Source organism: Dysidea avara, chromosome 3 (genome assembly GCF_963678975.1).
Source record: "Dysidea avara chromosome 3, odDysAvar1.4, whole genome shotgun sequence".
Lineage (NCBI taxonomy): Eukaryota > Metazoa > Porifera > Demospongiae > Dictyoceratida > Dysideidae > Dysidea > Dysidea avara.
In genome coordinates, this window is record NC_089274.1 from 28,037,969 (window position 1) to 28,057,183 (window position 19,215).

At 41.4% G+C, this 19,215-nt stretch overlaps 1 protein-coding gene across 4 annotated transcripts in view; it reads right to left on the bottom strand.

Moving 5' to 3' along the window:
- Positions 1-19,215, bottom strand: part of LOC136250612 (transient receptor potential cation channel subfamily A member 1 homolog) — a 206,123-nt gene that overhangs the window by 64,330 nt on the left and 122,578 nt on the right. For all 4 annotated transcript variants that reach the window (XM_066042844.1, XM_066042845.1, XM_066042842.1 and 1 more), the window contains exon 11: positions 11,986-12,158. In XM_066042844.1, coding sequence (XP_065898916.1) covers positions 11,986-12,158 — 173 coding nt within the window. The remainder of the gene's footprint in view (positions 1-11,985; positions 12,159-19,215) is intronic.

Sequence of the window (19,215 nt, forward strand, 5' to 3'; positions counted from 1 at the left end):
TTCTATCGAGATACTCTAATAGAACAGTCATCCTAACAGAACATGCATCCAACAAATACACATGCATTACATAGTAAATTTGATAATATTTATAAAACAAGTAGTTATATCCTATTCTACAGAAAATAAAATACAGCCAAGCCTTGTGGCCAGCTTCGGGGCTTTTCACATACAAAAAGAAGTGATATCTATGCCAAGCAGCAAAAAAGGGTTTGTCCCTCCCCCCCCCCCTCCAAAAATAATAGATGAAAAGTTGTGAAATCAAAGGTGGTGGCTTCAACTACAAACAAGTTACTCTGTAGAGAGTTCTACTCAGCTACAAACAAGTCACCTGGTAGAGAATTCAGCTACAAACAAGCCACCTGTAGAGTTCAGCTACAAAAAAAACACCCAGTAGGAGAAAGGAAACAAACTGATTCAACACTTCATAGCAGGTAGATTCTTTGTTATTATGGTACTGTATTTTTTGAGATAGCTTGTTTCTGTCGAGAATGAAGACTGACTGACTGACTCTAATATAGCAAGTTTATGTTTTATCTTATTGTACTAGGTTAGGCTATAGGTATTTTCAATTGTGGTTGTACACGTGAGCTCTGTGTGTGTGCATTATATAGAATCTTTCCCGCCTCGTGGTGCATGGTGATAGAGGTCAAGTGGCTTTCGTCAAACATTCCAGCAAGAGAACCTGGTAGCTGAGACGACCGATATTTGGAGACACTCCCGCATCCGTCTCATTGGTGCTGTGACGCAGTCGCAAGTCGTTAGCCTTACACTTTCTAACCCGCCGCTTAAAAGTCGTGGTACCGTGGCAAAGGAGAACGGTACCCAGTAAGGCAAGCGACTCATTATCTTGATTCTGTTCTTGTTGGTTTTATTTCAGTTACCGAAAGCAAATTATGGCGATGGAAGTTCCACACCTCCGAGCGTCACGAAGGGCTCATCGCGCTCACCTCACTCGAGTTTTTGGGAAGATTGACGCCATTCTGGAGAGCAACGATGCTCCTGATGAGAGAAACACTGCCACCCTTCAAACATCGTTAGAGCAACTCGAAGCCAAGAAATGTACCATTGCGGAACTTGACACAAAAATTGTTGCCACAATTGAGGATCCAGAAACACTTGAATCAGAAATTTTGGACTCCGAGGAAATAATGTTCAATGTGGCTGAAAAAATTACATTAGTCAAAGCAGTGTTGGCCAGACCAAAGCCACTCAATATTCAAGCTCTACCCTTTCAACCGCAGAGTGTCATGATCCCACCATCCAGTAACTCAATCAGTGATCAATTGTCAAGTCATTCGGTTAGTGACCGACCATCCAATCACACCGTCAGTGATCAGCCATCAAATCACACTGTAAGTGATCAGCCATCAAGCCATACAGTTAGTGATCAATCAGCAAGTCATTCAGCCATTGTTCAACCATCAAATGAAAATGCATCTGTGACTGACACCCCTCAACAACAGCAGCGAACTGAATCCAACGAAGGAGCAAATCTCGCTCAGGCTCAGGGGTATGTTAACACCTTTGCTGGTATGTCCCAGAATGTCAGCCGCCTCCCCAAGCTAACATTACCCACATTTGGAGGCGACCCATTGAAGTGGCAGACATTTTGGGACTCCTTTGATTCTGCTGTGCACTCCAACAATGTGTTAACTAATGTTCAGAAACTGAACTATCTGAGGGCACACCTTGAAGGTGAAGCTGCAAGGGCAATTGCTGGCTTTCCCTTGACCAGTGTTAATTACCAGCAATCCTTAGATCTGTTGAAGGACAGGTTTGGTGATCAACAGAGAATCATTAATGCCCATATGCATTCACTGATGAACTTGCCACGTGCTAGTCACAACATAACTGGTTTGAGGGCCTTCCATGATGCCATTGAAAATCATGTGCGTGGTCTGTCAGCCTTGGGTCAATCAACAACGAGTTATGGGGCCCTGTTAGTTCCTATGGTACTAGGGAGACTTCCTGCTGATGTGAGAAAAAACCTGGCCAGAGAGCACAGCAGCCTAGAGTGGACCCTTGACAAGCTAAGGAAATCAATTGCCACAGAGATAAGAGTCCTTGAAGCTGGTGCCCTAGTTTCTCCATCTCAGTCAGACGAACACCACTCCACAGCTTCATTTCACACAGGGGCCATGAGCAAACCTGAACCTAGGAAGCTTAAGTGTGTATTTTGCAAGGGACCACACCCAGCTACACAGTGTGACACTATCCCAGACCAGTCTAAACGCATGGACATTGTCAAGCGTGATAAGCTTTGTTTTAATTGCCTTGGTCACCACAGAGTTGGTCAATGTCAGTCGAAGGGCCGCTGCAAACACTGCAAGGAGCGACATCATACCAGCTTGTGTCGAGGGACACATCACCAACAGAATCCTCCTAACACACAGAGACCAACTTCAGAACAGCAATCTACTCCCCCAACTCAAACTACACAGAATTTGATAAATTCCACGATATCACATCCTCAGCCAACCAAGGTATGCTTTCTGAAGACAGCTGTTGCTACAGTGAGAGCTAACAACTTTTCTGCACAAGCAAACATATTACTAGACGAGGGAGCACAACGCTCATTTATCACACAAACTCTCGCCAACTCTCTGCACCTTAATGTTCAAAGAAGAGAATCAGTTGCAATTGCTGCATTTGGAGCATCAGAGGTTTCCAACCAGACTCTTCCTGTTGCCACAATCTACCTAGAAACTACAGAAGGCATTCAGATTCCTATCAATGTTCTTGTCACTTCGAGAATCGCTCAGCCACTCCGTAACCTTCCCTTTTCCTATATTAAGCAACTGCCATATTTGAAGGGGCTACACCTTAACCATGCAATCTCAGACAGTGATGCAATCAACATCTCAATGCTTATAGGAGCCGATGCTTACTGGTCCATTGTGCAAGAAGCCATAGTTCGAGGACCAGGTCCTACTGCTGTTCAGACTAAGATTGGGTACTTACTTTCAGGACCACTATACAACTACACCAGCTCTATAGCATCCAGTGTATTTCATCTTAGTTCAGCATCACTGTTCGACTCAAGTGGTATCACCCCAGTAGAAAGCACACACTTTGGGCTGAGTAAGGAATCATTTGACTTCCTACAGGAGTACCTTCACAACTCAGTAAGTCGGCAGAGTGATGGCACATACATTGTGAGCTTTCCATGGAAATCCAGCCACCCCGTGCTACCTACAAACAAGTCCACTTGTGAACGACGTGTGAGGTTCCTTACTCGTAAACTAAGCAACACTACTGGCATGCTTAAAGTTTACCACAGCATAATAGAGGAACAACTGAGACGTGGATTCATTGAGCAGGTACCAATCTCAGAATTAGCCAAGCCATGCCATTACATACCACATCACGGTGTGCACAAGGATTCAGCAACAACACCGCTCAGGATCGTGTATGACTGCAGCAGCCGTGAAGCCAAGCATTTGGCAAGTCTCAATGACTGTCTAGAAACTGGGCCTCCCTTTCTACAAGAACTACCAACTATCCTCATCCGATTCCGTTGCCACAAGTTTGGTATTAGCGCTGACATTGAAAAGGCATTCCTACATGTTCAGTTGCACGCCAAGGACCGTGACTACACTCGTTTTCTCTGGCCCTGCTGTCCTGATGATCCCAATAGCCCACTTCAAACATACCAATTCAAAGTTGTCCTGTTTGGATCGGCCAGCTCGCCATTTATGCTGTATGCTGCCCTTCATTGTCATCTCACACATTGTAGTTCGACAACATCCAAGGATCTTCTTCAGAATCTGTATGTGGACAATATTCTGTCAGGGTGTTCTACTGAAGAAGAGTCCATTGTGTACTACACTGAGGCCAGAAAGGCACTATCTGACGCCAACTTTAATTTAAGAAGCTGGGCATCTAACAGTGTACAATTGACTACTGCAGCAGAGAAGGATCAAGTTATGGATAGTGGCAAACAGATAAACACACTTGGACTTGTGTGGGACACTGCCAATGACAATTTGTCACTCTCTCAGAAGGCCTTACCACTTGACAATTCTCCAGCCACAAAGCGCAAAGTGTTGCAGCAATCCTCCATGATTTTTGACCCATTGGGTTTTGCGTCCCCAGTTATGATTAGTGCCAAATTACTGCAACAACAACTATGGCAGAACAAGTTATCATGGGACAGTCCACTCCCGGCAGAGAGCCAACAACAATGGCAGACCCTTCTAGATGATCTCCGACAACTACACGCAATCTCCTTTCCTAGGTGTTACTTTAAGGATGGATTAAGTACAGATGCTCCAATTGAACTACACGTATTCTGTGACGCAAGCACTAAGGCTTATGGAGCAGTGGCATACTTTCGTCAAGGCAGTGAAACATCATTTGTGATCTCGAAATCCAGAGTGGCCCCCCTGAAACAACTCACACTTCCTAGACTAGAACTGATGGGTGCCACTACTGCAGCTCAGATGTTTACTTGGATCAGTTCGTCAATTCATCACAGGATCAACTCAGTCCATATGTGGTGTGACAGCCAAATCGTACTTCATTGGCTCAACAGTGATAAGAAACTGAAGCAGTTTGTTTCCAATCGTGTGTCAGCAATCACTAAAGCTTGCCCTGTCCAATGGTGGGGTTACTGTCCATCTGCAGACAATCCTGCGGACTTGTTAACTAGAGGCATTTCGTTCTCAGCTTTACAAGCCTCAACTATGTGGACACATGGACCAGAGTGGATTGTTCATGAAGAATTAAGGCCGACATGGAGTGCTACTGACATACTAAATGTTCAACTTACTGTTACAGATGCTGAGTTGCAATCACCGGACCCAGTTGAAGAAACAACCAAAGGCGATCAGCACCCTACTGTGGCAGCCGTCATTGACATAGAGAGGTATGGTACTCTGTCTAAACTGTTGTACATCACTGCATACGTGTTGCGATTTATTGAGTGTATCAAATCACATGGATCCAAGCCTGTAGGACCGATCACTGCCAGTGAACTAAGTAATGCCCAGAATGTGTGGATCCAAAGCTGCCAACATTCAACTTACCTGAAGGAAATCCACTCTTTACACAGGGGACGGACATCCAGTAGACGTCTCCCACTTGTCAGACAGCTCAGGTTGTTTTTAGACTCTGACAATTTCCTCCATTGTGGTGGGAGGATACATAATGCTCCAGTTCACCACAATACCAAGTTCCCCTATCTTCTCCCCCCCAATCACAGACTAACCGCCTTGATTGTGTATGCTACTCATGCCACTCAACTACATGGGGGCACAGATACTACAGTGACTGCTCTGAGGCAACGTTTCTGGATTCCTGCAGCACGGAGAGTAGTGGCGAGGTTGCTTCGGAAGTGTGTAATCTGTCGTAGAGTTGCTGGAAAACCATTCCCTGTCCCTGATCCACCACCGCTGCCACAGGCCAGAGTACAAGATGGCCCTCCCTTCAGTGTGACTGGAGTTGATTTTACGGGAGCGATGTACGTGAAGAGGGAAGGAATGGTCGGTGAGTATAAGGTGTATGTGTGCTTGTTCACCTGCGCTAGTACCCGGGCTGTGCACCTTGAAGTTGTAACTGACCTTACAGAAGAAACCTTTCTACAGGCTTTCCGAAGGTTTGCTGCCCGCAGGTCATTGCCCCGTCTGATCATATCAGACAATGCTTCAACTTATACATCAGCAGCAAAGGAGTTACATGAATTGTTCCAGTCACCTACACTGAAGTCTGCTCTTATGCACAAGGGCACAACATGGCAATTCATTCCCAAAAGAGCTCCCTGGTATGGGGGCTTTTGGGAGAGGCTGGTTGGAATGGTGAAGATGTCTCTGAAGAAGACCTTAGGCCGTGCCTTTATCACACTCACTGTCCTCCAAACCACCATTGTTGAAGTCGAAGCAGTGCTCAATGATCGACCTCTAACACACCTCTCATCTGCCACTGGAGACCTTGAGCCATTAACACCCTCTCATTTGTTGTGTGGGCGCCGAATTGTTCCTCTACCACATCCAAATGTTACAGATGAAGAGATATCTGACCCTGATTACCACTCTGCAGACCAGTTGAGAAGTAAGATAGACCGACAAGGCCTGCTATTACAGCACTTTCAATCACGATGGAAGAAGGAATATCTGACTTCGTTACGAGAAGTGCACCGCACAACAGGCACCACAGAACAAACAGTCAAGACAGGCGATGTGGTGCAAATACATGATGATTGTCCTAGAAACCAGTGGAGACTTGGAGTGGTTGAAGAAGTTGTGAAGGGGAAGGATGGATTTATCAGATCAGTGACATTGCGCACGACAAGTGGACACACTAATCGTCCAATTGCACGTCTATATCCCTTGGAAGTGACACATTCTCCAACAGACGTGGAAACACTTGAGCAAGAACCTGAGCTGCCAGCACAACAGAATAACCAGATCTCTCACAGACATCCCAGGGGAGCAGCCTTGAGAGCAAGGAGGCAGTTAAGTGAATGGACTGAAATGCTACGCCGCCGCCCGGAGGATGTCGAGAATGAAGACTGACTGACTGACTCTAATATAGCAAGTTTATGTTTTATCTTATTGTACTAGGTTAGGCTATAGGTATTTTCAATTGTGGTTGTACACGTGAGCTCTGTGTGTGTGCATTATATAGAATCTTTCCCGCCTCGTGGTGCATGGTGATAGAGGTCAAGTGGCTTTCGTCAAACATTCCAGCAAGAGAACCTGGTGGCTGAGACGACCGGTATTTGGAGACACTCCCGCATCCGTCTCAGTTTCTTGATAATCGATAAAATCTATATACAGTTAGCAGTGGTCCCTCCATTATCCAGCCATCAATTAACCGAATATTTCATTATCAAAACAGTAGAAATGACTGTTCCATTGGAGTATTTTGTCTAAGGTGTGCATTATATTTAAGTAATTGAACAGGGCTCTGTATGTAATAAAAAAATGATTAGGCTTCATTTATCACTTTTCAATTATCTGAATGCACTCAGCACCCAATGATTTTGGATAATAGAGATTTCTAAGAGACTGGACAGATGCTCATGAAGGTACGCCTGTTTAAATCCAGATATGTAAGTTTGCAAGAAGTTTTGTGCTTAGTGCATTTTTAATGCATTTTTAGTTTTCTGACTTATGTGAGTTTAAGGGTTAAAATATGGTAACACAATTATGTTCATTAAAAAATTCTATTAAAATTGCTTTTAAAACCTTAAAATCTATACCAAAACACCTTAGCTGTGAAGAAAGGTGCCCCCCCCCCAAAAAAAAAGGCCAGGGTGAAAAATGTGTGAAATCAAAGGTGGCAGCCAAGAAATGGCTGTGATGGTAGGTTAATGGCAAAAAAATTTAATAACAACAATTAAGTTGCATTTGTGTTGCCTTCTCCTAGGATTCAGCACCAAATTCACCTGAATTGTCATTATTAAAATTTTTGCCATTAACCTACCATTACAGCTGTTTCTTGGCCTCCACCTTTTTTCACATTTTTTTCACCCTGGGGCCACACCCTTTTTCACAGTTTGGTATACTCCAAAGCCAGCCTGTGGCCAGTTTTGGAGCTTGTTTTACTTTCTTTTTCATTACTGCAGAAAGGAGAAAGATATCAAGGGCTGTGGATATTTTTTATATTGATGAATTTTTTTTACAAAAAAATTATTACTGTATTAAAATTATCACACATGTCCTCGGTTGGCTCACAACGTGGCAGGCTTGTATTCAGCAGAAATCTCTGCGAGGTAACTTGTTTGTAGTTGAACTCTCTACAGAGTGACTCCCAATGTAGCTGGACTCTCTACAAGCTGACTTGTTGTAGCTGAACTATGTACAAGATGACTTCTTTGTAGCTAAAGTCTCCACAGGGTGTGTAGCTGAAAAAATCTCCACAGAGTGACTTGTTTGTAGCTGAATTCTCCACAGGGTGACTTGTTTATTAATAAACTGTACACAGTGGGACTTGTTTGCAGCTGATATCTCTGCGGGGTGACTTGTTGGTAGCTGAATTCTCTACAGGATGATTTGTTTGCAGCTGAACTGACTTGTTTGTAGTTGAACTCTCTACACGGTGACTTGTTTGTAACTAAACACTCTACTGAGTGGTTTTTTGTAGTTGAACTCTACAGGTGACTTGTTTGTAGCTGAATTCTCTGCCAGGTGACTTGTTTGTAGCTGAACTCTCCACATGGTAATTTTTTTTGTAGCTGAACTCTCTACAGGGTGACTTAGTTGTAACTACAGGGTGACTTTTTGTAGCTGAAATTTCTACAGGGTGACTTTTTGTAGCTGAACTCTCTACAGTGTGACTTGTTTGTAGCTAAACACTCTACTGGGTGGTTTTTTTGTAGCTGAACTCTACTGGTGGCTTGTTTGTAGCTGGATAATTCTCTACCAGGTGACTTGTTAAGGAGTGTGCAGCTAGCTAGACCATTAAGGAGTAAGGTGATCTTGTTTACTGTTAAGTAAATAGCTAGATTGTTAAGAGATGGGGTCTCCGTACTCTATCGCTATTAGTCCACCTAGATCTTTATTTGATGGGCATAGTCACAAACCTATCACGAGCAGGATCCCAATCATGAAGTTGCAGATATCTAGCAAATGCACCTCTTATAGTAGTGCTGGGACTGAAGCACTTCTGAAATCCACCTCTGAAATACTTCTGTGGCATCTAAATATGCTGCTGAAAGAAAGTGTTGATATGGAAAATTAACACCTCGATATGGTTTCGTTGGATGAAGAAGAAGACAAGCAGCCTGATTGAAGATAAAAGAAAAGACAAAGTGCAGAGGGCCTACAATCGTCGGAACCCCAAAAGGCACATCTCACTGGTGAGTTTGTTATTGTGGCATAAAATGGTGACTGCGTGCTGCTTCGTTTGGCCTCTAGCCTTGCGACTGTGGGCAGTGAGGCAGTGAGACTAAAACTCGAGTTTTGGCGATTTTTAAAATTCTATATCCGGCTACCTGCAAGTGTTTTGTTATATTTAATGCTGTATTATGTATTATATGGAATAAATTGGACTAGTACTATTCGTAAAGATGATTTTCGTTGCGTAAAATGTCTTTAGGATGATTTTTGAAGGTGGAATTTTGGGCGGCGCATGAAATTTTCAGTGCAATCCCTACTTAAACAGTACAGTAAACATGATGTTGATACAAACAGTGTAGGTGATGCGGAGGCATGCAAGACAACAGGTTAAGATGTAAGTAAGAGGGGTCATGTGGGCATTCTCATTATGTATGGTCAGCCACAATAGGTGTTACATCCACTATGGTACCAGATTACAAGAACAGTATTCCTACATGAGAGCTTGGAGGAAAAGCTTTCCAGTCAGTTGCCACAGAACTGTACATCTTTTTGTGATGTATGAATTTTGGGGAGGACAAAATTTTCATTATCCTCCTCTCTGGTATCAATCCCCAAAAATACTTACCCCTCTAAGATCCAATAAGGGATATATAGTAAAAAGAATATTGAATCCTGCACACCTCCAGCTAAGAAGGTCTAGAGACATGCTCTCCTAGGTAATTCTTGAAAAATAGCTATCATGAGAATGTACAAAAGTGGAAGTAGCATTAAGCAACAGTAAATTTAAAAACTGTATGGTTTGTTGCTACAAGATTACAATCCTCCATTAAAATTGAAATCTCTTTAACTCTTAAAACTACCACTACATATATATGCATGCAGCAAAATATATACTAACTCCATCTATCTGGTGATATTGGATGATTTGGTAGGTGTGCAGGATTCAATATCTTGGGGTAAGTATTTTTGGGGAATGATACCAGTGGCGGATCTAGAAATTTTTAGAAGGGGTTTCAGATTCAGGAAGTTTTCAAAATAACTATGATCCCAGACTAAGAAGTGTAGCTATATAGTCCAGCTTGGGTAAATGTTAACTTAGCTCAGTGGCCTATAAATCTATGGCTTACACTAGCTAACAATGAATCAGTAAAAATCACTCCACAACATTGTTTCCCAGCTGAAACTTACCAATCCAGAACGTTTTGAAGCAAAACAGCACTTTTAATCATTAAAAGCTGTGCTGACTACCCAGTATTATAATCACAAAAATAAAAACAGATAATTATTTTTAGAGGCGCTTAACATGCTTAATCACCATGATGGCATTTTCAGTGATTTCAAAGGCAACAGTATGAAGTTAGCCAGTAGAGAAAGTCCCAATATAATACACTATGTATAATTCCTGGTGATTTTATCACCCACATGAATTCAACTGTGAATAAAATTGGGGCGCGTGCACTATTTTCAGAGGGGTTTCAGCTGAAACCATTGCAACCCCCTGTATCCACCACTGAATACCAGAGAGGAGGAAAATGAAAATTTTTGCTCTCCCCAAAATTCATAGGCCTTCTATGTGGAATACAACTATGAACCCTGCACTGTCATATTTCTAGCTATTCTAGAAAAATGGAGAACATAGTCAGGATGCTGCCATGTCACCCTAAACTGTGCTATATGGGTTAGAGTTTGAACCTACTGCGGTAGTTAAAGCTATTTTATTGTCATGAATCAAAATGATAACTTAATATGGTAGTTAAATTAAGTCAATCCTCCCCACTCCCATCTGAGGACTGAGATAATTCCTAACCCCTAATTCCCTTGAAGGAATCAGTTTGCTGACTGCCCTGTCAGCCAAAACAAGACAACCTAACTTAATTCTTGTTTGTTATCTTTTTGCAATATTCTGCTTCAAACAATGCCTCTTGCTTTTTCCCATGCTTTTTCCTAGTAAAGTAGCATGTAACTAAGCAAACATACAGCAAGTACGTACACAATAGCTATATTATAATGATAACACACTGCATATAGGATACCTGGTTAGTAGAGGGTAGATGGGAATTTCTTTTAGACTTACTGAGACCACTTTCCACAACTTGATTACTTTCTAAGTTAATCATGTGCGCCCTGCGCATGTGTTTCGCCTTTCTAGTTAACTCTAATCTTATATCCCACGCAGAACCAATTGCACACCGGCCCTTCCACATCATTAACTTAGTTAATATGATTAAACTTCATTTAATGCTGCTACATATATAAATTATGCATGCAGTAAAATACATACCAACTCCATCTATCTGGTGACAGTGGATGATTTGGTAGCATGCTACGTATGTATGCTGAGTTTGCATCACGCACTGGTGAGAACTTCCTTCCACCCCTTCCTTTACCATACATGTCCTTTATTGCAGCTCATTGGATATAAACACAAACTTCATTAAGCATCAACCACTTTTAGCAAATACCCATCTTTCCTGTCCCCACCTCCTGTTCTTTAAACTATAGGCCTAGTTGTAAATAACAGTTTTAACCAGGCAGGCACACTCCTGGTTTCTTGAAATCGTTTTTATAAAAATGTGTGCATGTATTCCTATCTATGTTTATTCGTCCATATGCACCCACATGAGCAAACCCATTTAGTGGTAAAAGTAGCCAACGTGTGAGAAATAAAGGCTAAATGAAGCCTGCATTAACCTTCTGTACAAGTCAGCTTTACTCTGAGATGGTTTCTTTCCATCGGTTTGAATACCGATGTATAGACTCTCTATATATACAAATTCTGTAAACCACATTCCATTGGACTTCTTGTTTAACAACTGAAAATACCATAGGAGGCCTTGTAGGCTACCAGGAAAAACATATATCTTTGATTTGAAAGGGGCATGTCCCCTACATACATGAATAAAAATTACCAAATATTACCTTTAGTGCTTGGTTGTATAATACTGTGCAAGACCTCACAATTGAGAATAAAAAGCACACTATAGTCATGAATTACATTCAAAATGTTCTACACTTAATGCATTAGTAATGCATAGTCACCAGTGACACAGCCAGACCTTCAGACATGGGTGGGCATGCTTACCTACAAGTTTCACCCCATGCAATTAGCTAGCACTAAATGGAGGTCCATCTTCGGTGGATTCTACATACATCAGTGGCTAACAAGTTGATGTTGTCCTTGCATGCATGCATATATTTGTACCTGGCATGTGTCGAATCAGCAGTTTCAACGGTGTTTTATTCCCAGTAGTGTGAGTACAATCACCATTGTTTCCACTGTTTCCATCCTGTCCAGTTACTGCCACTGGTTTATTGTCCCGCCATCGCATAGCTTTTTCCCAATGATCAGAATTAACAATAGCTGAGGCAACTTCACTAAGAACAAAATACAATCACTAATACATTAACTGAGAGTGTAAGTTTTGCATACATATGCAATTATTTTATGGGATAAAATGTGACCAGATCTGCAAGAATCCCATATATTAGTGCAAGCCTAGTTTTATGGTAGAATGCAATAAATGCAATGGGTGAAATATTTACGAAATTGAAAAAAAAATCTGTAAATTTTTGAGTGCTTGTTTCATAGTGAAGGAAAGTGGTAATGGCAAATATCTTGTTACCATCGTGATCCCCAAAGCAAGAATCTTTGTTTCATGTCAGTACTCCCAAGGAGACAGAAGATATGAGCATTAGTCTGCCTCACATTGGACATGCAGTTTTCTATCATTTTTCTTCACATTTTTGCCTTTGCCCTGGAAGGCAAAACTTACCCAGCAATGGATTTACCTGTTCGTGGAGAATCCGATGGTGTACGTCTCATCTCAGTACAGGACTGCATTTGTAAGTTATGACCATTTAATTACATGCCTGTAGTTTATTTTCCATATTGTCACTGTACAAATCAATTTTCCTGTTGTTGTAGTACTGTATCTTCAAAAGTTCAAGGCTTCTAGAGCTGAAACTTATTCCTTTGGCTGTCTAGATAAAGAATATGTAATAAAACAGAATTCGAAAAATGCGCTAACATATGTATGGGGTTCTTGCATATCCGGTCACAAATATAATACAGTACAGTAATACTGTATATTAGGGTTGGGCTATTCTGGCCAAAAATAACATGCTAAAACCAGCCTCACAATACCTTCATGGTGCCTTGGCAGTATTGGTTATAGGTCCAAAAGTGCCTTTAGTACGACCCAAACCACTTCCAAAAAGTTGCTACAAAATTAAAAAATATATTTAGTGAATTTTTCTATGACTGACTGACTGACTGACTGGCTGACTGGCTGGCTGGCTGACTGACTGACTGACTGACTGACTGACTGACTGACTGACTGACTGACTGACTGACTGACTGACTGACTGACTGGCTGACTGACTGACCGACTAATGCCTTCAGACAAGTATAACTCAATAACAGCTAAGGATACAGGCTTGATTTTTCACTGTTTGATGTTGCTTCAGTCCAACAGGTGCCTTTTGGCATACCGTAGTACATACAATGCATGCTTCATGGACTCACCTGTGCCCTCCTTTGTGTCCTGCTGACAGTGTGAGGTGTTGATTTGCTGTAGCACTGCATGATGGCTTCCCTATGTTTGACGGGAGTCATCCAGGTTTTCCATTGCGACTGGATTGATTGCAGAGGTACTTTTCCTAGTGTTCTTCATTTGTAATGCTGTGTAACATAGCTGAAAAACAAATCTATAATGGCCACTTCGCTAATTCAGCTAATTGATAATTGGGGCATGCATTCAGATGAAAACAATAAGCTTGCTTTTGTTCTAATGTGGTATGCGCAGGTTCACCAGTCGTAATAATGTTACAAAAAGTAACAAACAAGTATAAGTATAATTTCTAAGTTTGACTAGGCATCATATAACAAAAACTGAAAGTAGTGAAATAAGGGAGGTCGCCTACACCTGAAAATATAGTGGACATTCAATCCCTAATTCAGTCATGGGTATTGACTGAATTAGGGATTTAATGTCCACTAGTATATCTTCAGGTGAAGGTGAGCTCCCTTGTTTGGTATAAGGCAAGAACCTGACACATCAGCTAGTTGCAAAATGTAGTTTATTGTATCACAATAAATTGAAGTTAACATGCATGCTGCAGATATTGCGATATTGCACTATAAGAACTTGCACACAATTTCCGTGACCTAAGTGCATGCTATAGTGTAAGGGTGCGCTATGATCTAAGCATGTGAAGTAATGTTGAGATGGTTTCAAGTATTGTGTAATCAACAAACTGGTTTAACAGGTTTGCAGTCACGTGACATGCCACGTTCTTGAAAGGCGAATGGCCTAGTTAAAGAAAAATTCTAGTAGGTGAAACAAGACCGCTAAGTGTCACGTTGTGTACCGGGGACAGTGGTTGGTGAACAAAAAATGTGCCACTTACACGAGTTGTGTATGAGCCGAGCTACCATGTTCTTCGTAGCAGTCCTTCCAGCCTACAGAATCAATCAAAATGGTAAACAAGAAACAAGGTCGCCATCACTGGAAGTTCATTATAACCGGTGAGCTCGTTTCTTGTGTGACACGTGTTGCATGTGGCGCACTAAACTGAATGAAACTGATCGCACCATTACAATAAGACGAACGGCTATCGAGGGATACTAGCGGGTCATTCCATGCCAAATCAACAAAAAAAAATCCCAACCCCATTGGATTTTCATGAAATTTGGCATAGACATGGACTCTACTAAGAAACTTTCTCACACCAAAATTGGCCGATTCTATTGATCTCCCTTTAAGATATGACCACTCCAAGTTTATTGCAAAATACTACACTGGTTTAATAAAATGGCCATAACTTCGTCAGTGATTATCACAAAACCTTTCTGTTTAGATTTGTGGAATGCTTATTAAATTCTCTTTCAAGTGATATATAATTTATTATAATTACTCAAAGGAAAAGGTCAAACCACAAAAATGTGACTTTCCTTTGATCTTACTTTTTTCAAAAAGGATATTTCAATTACTTTCATTTTTTGTTCAAATATTCTTCTAATACCCTTCTTTGATGACAGTAAGTTTGAAGTTGGGATGGCAAGTAGATCATGAGTTGTGGCTACATACGTAATTTTACATGCTACTGGTGGTATAAGTATGAACACTACTATAACAATACAAACTTTTAAATTAAATTATAGTATGGAATCTCATCAGAACGTGGCCAAGTTGCAATACACATACTGTTGGGGGCATAGTATAGAAGTATCATAAGGTGGTTAAACAGAAGTATCAATATTCACCATTGCTGAAGCTACACCAATATCCCCTATTGCTATGTATATCGATGCAGTTATGATAACAACATGATTTTGGTGCAAACACCATCAGGAGTCCATAATAGAGATTTTATGAACTCCTGATGCCATATAGTGTGAGGGCTTACTAGCAAATTATCTTATGATACTGTAAGTTTTATAAGAGAAAGGTTAGACAGAATTGTGGAAACTTCACAATAGACCTCTATTAAAATTATGAAGTTGGAGGGTTTTGATTTGGTACAGTGACTGTATAGAAAGGCCACCTTATAAGGGCCAACTATAAATCTCCAAATAAAATATCTATACACTACTCCACCTTTCAAAAGCAGCCACCTGCCTGAAGGTGATTGGCCCAAAGTTTTGACCGGCTTAGATAGGTTCCAATGTAAATCATTCCTTCCTTATTCACCAAATTCTCCACCAAATATTTCCTCCACCAAACTTTTGTTATTATGTAGTGTCTGCTGACATGTACAGATGTCCAACAGAATAACAGCTGAAGAATTTGTGAATTTGGTGAATAAGGAATGATTTACCCTCTAACTTCATAATGTTAATGTGAAGTTTCCACAATTTTGTCAAACCTTTCATAAGATAATTTGCTACTACACCTTCCCACTATATGGCATCAGGAGTTCATAAAATCTCTATCATGGACTCGTGATGGTGTTTGCATCAAAATCATGTTGTTATCATAATTGCATCAATATGCATAACAATAGGGGATATTGGTGTGTCTTCAACAATGGTGAGTATTGATGTTTCTGTTTAATTACCTTATGATACTTCTATACTATGCCCCCAACTGTATGTGTATTGCAACTTGGCCACGTTCTGATGAGATTCCATACTATAATTTAATTTAAAAGTCTGTAGTGTTATAGTAGTGTTCATACTTATACCACCAGTAGCATGTAAAATTACGTATGTAGCCACAACTCATGATCTACTTGCCATTCCAACTTCAAACTTACTGTCATCAAAGAAGGGTATTAGAAGAATATTTGAACAAAAAATGAAAGTAATTGAAATATCCTTTTTGAAAAAAAGTAAGATCACAGGAAAAAGTTACATTTTTGTTGTTTGACCTCTCCTTTGAGTAATTATAATAAATTATATATCACTTGAAAGAGAATTTAATAAGCATTCCACAAATCTAAACAGAAAGGTTTTGTGATAATCACTGACAAAGTTATGGCCATTTTATTAAACCAGTGTAGTATTTTGCAATAAACTTGGAGTGGTCATATCTTAAAGGAAGATCAATAGAATCGGCCAAATTTTGGTGTGAGAAAGTTTCTTAGTAGAGTCCATGTCTATGCCAATTTTCATGAAAATCCAAAGGGGTTGGGATTTTTTTTGTTGATTTGGTATGGAATGACCCTAGCCAAGTTCTCACGCATGTTCTATAAGAAGTTTAGCATAATTAAAGTGACGCTGCGATGAATTGCTGTACTGGCTTAGTCTTGTAGTTAGCTTTCAAGCTTGTCCTTTAACATTGTGTTGTTAGCTTCCGGGCTTGTCTGTTCAAGTTTGTCATAAACCTCTGTTCCAAGTGTTGTCAGCTGTTACGCTTGTTTGTTTGAGTTGTTTAATTGTCATCAGGGTGTAATAAGCTTTCACCATTAGCATGTTTATATATGCACAGCTAACATGTGCCTTGATTTGCATGAGGTATTGCTGTGTTTATTTTATATGCTATGTATGCCACTACTGTTGCTCATGCCTTAGTTAAGTGCTAGTGCTGCATGCTGCTATCACATAAGGCACTGTTGCATGATGATGCTGCATGAATGTTATTGTGCTTTAATAATAATGTGTTGCGTCAATGATTTGCCAGCTGTAACTGCTCCTACTATTCAGCTTCTATTAGATCACTGATATTTGGCACTACATATGCTGGATACATATAGGCACTGGCTAGGTTATGGCTAAGGGTCACAGATGGTGTTATCAAGCATATATCACTGGCAAAAGCAAAATCAGAAACTCGTAATGGCTTAATGCTATCGCATTGAGAATGCTGCTGCATGATATGCTGCCACTGCATGATTGAGAGTGCTGCATTGCTGCTGTTGCATAATGAGAGTGCCGCTGCATGATATGCTCCTGTTGCATAATGAGAGTGCTGCTGCATGATATGCTGCCATTGCATGATTGAGAGTGCTGCATTGCATGATATGCTGCTGTTACATGTTTGGCTGAGAGTGCTGTTGCATAATGAGAGTGCCGCTGCATGATATGCTACTGTCGTATAATTGGCTGAGAAGCAGAAGCAGCAGCAATATTCATGCAGCAGCAGCAATATTCATGCAGCAGCACCTTCAGTGCAATTGTAGCAGCAGTAACATTCATGCAGCAGTACTCTCTTAAGTGAATCATGCAACATACTTTGCATAGCGTAAAAGCACAATATCCTCATATACTTGCAACAGCTTGCAAGCGACCAGCCATCAAACATACAAAGTTGTAAGCCTTACGTATAGCATGCTACCGGAGAAAGCTTGTCCAATAAATACTTGCCCATTAGTTGTGGTCCCATCCTCATCCCTCAGCTGCCACCAAACTATATGGAGGAGTGTACAAACACAGTGTAATTAGAGTGCATAAGTTTTTTTTTGTTTTTTTTTGCAGGCGCTACATTTATATGGCAGTATGCTGCAGCTGCTGCTGCTGCTGCTGCTGCTGCTGCTGCTGCTGCTGCTGCTGCTGCTGCTGCTGCTGCTGCTGCTGCTGCTGCTGCTGCTGCTGCTGCTGCTGCTGCTGCTGCTGCTGCTGCTGCTGCTGCTGCTGCTGCTGCTGCTGCTGCTGCTGCTGCTGCTGCTGCTGCTGCTGCTGCTGCTGCTGCTGCTGCTGCTGCTGCTGCTGCTGCTGCTGCTGCTGCTGCTGCTGCTGCTGCTGCTGCTGCTGCTGCTGCTGCTGCTGCTATTACACTGAGGGTGCTGCATGTGCTGCATGAGTATTGCTGCTGCTGCTATTGCACTGAGGGTGCTGCATGAGTATTGCTGCTGCTGCTATTGCACTGAGCGTGCTGCTGCGTGAATGTTATCGCTGCTGCAAGAATGCTATTACTGCTGCTGCTGCATAAATATTATTGTTACTATTGCTCTGATTATTACTGCTTCTGTTAAAGTGTACATATTCCAGACATCAATTGGTCGATATGCAATACTGCCCAAGTATGGCTACTACGGCATCTAGTGACCCCAACCTGATCCCCTCAGTTGCCCAATTCCATTTGTGGCTGCTGCATGAACGTTACTATCGCTGCATGTATGTCATGTCCCCAACACAAAAATAAATAAATAAATAAATAAAAAATTAACAAATTATCGCTACTTAATGAAACATTAGTGCGGCCACGTAAATGTAATCACTGCTGTGAGCTTAAGGGCGCCACTATTGCATGATCTGCCGAGAGTGCGGAGACTAGTGGAGTACTGTGCGATGCTCTTGCTGCTGCATGATATGCAACCTAATGATATACCAAAGCACTGCTGCATGAATTTTATGGCTCTTGCATGTCTGCTATTACTGTTGCCACTACTGTTGAACTACAACTCTGCCGCAAGTAATTTACTTCTACTGTTTCATTGCTAGTATTGCTGCCACAGCATGCATGCTCTTCACTACAGCCTTGCGAGTTATCACTGCTTCTGCAGACAGGCATGTCCTAACTGTTGCTTTCATGTAATACCATGCTTATGCGACTGCTACACTATTTAGTGACCACCTCAGTTGTCTAATCCAACTCTAATCTTACTGGCTCATGCATTATCATTACTGCCACTGCCATTGACATCATTATATTTCCATGATTGACCTACTACTAATGTGTAACCACTCTCCAATCTCTTCTACATCAACCCCCCCTCCTCCCCCACTCTATGCTATTAATTATGTACCTAGTGGGTATTTGTATTCTTCCCTATGGTCAAAAGTGTTTTTTCTTTAGTAATACTATTATCTCCTTAAGCATGGCAGCTCTTAGATGTGCTTGGGTTATTCCATTTCCACCTTTGTGTATGTGAAATTGCCACCGGTTAGTTACAGTGCAGTAACTTTCTGTCGTTGAACATGCATATGTGACCACTGCACTTCAGCTGTGTTACTCTCTGCAGGCTTGCTCCATGTCCATGCATATGCAGG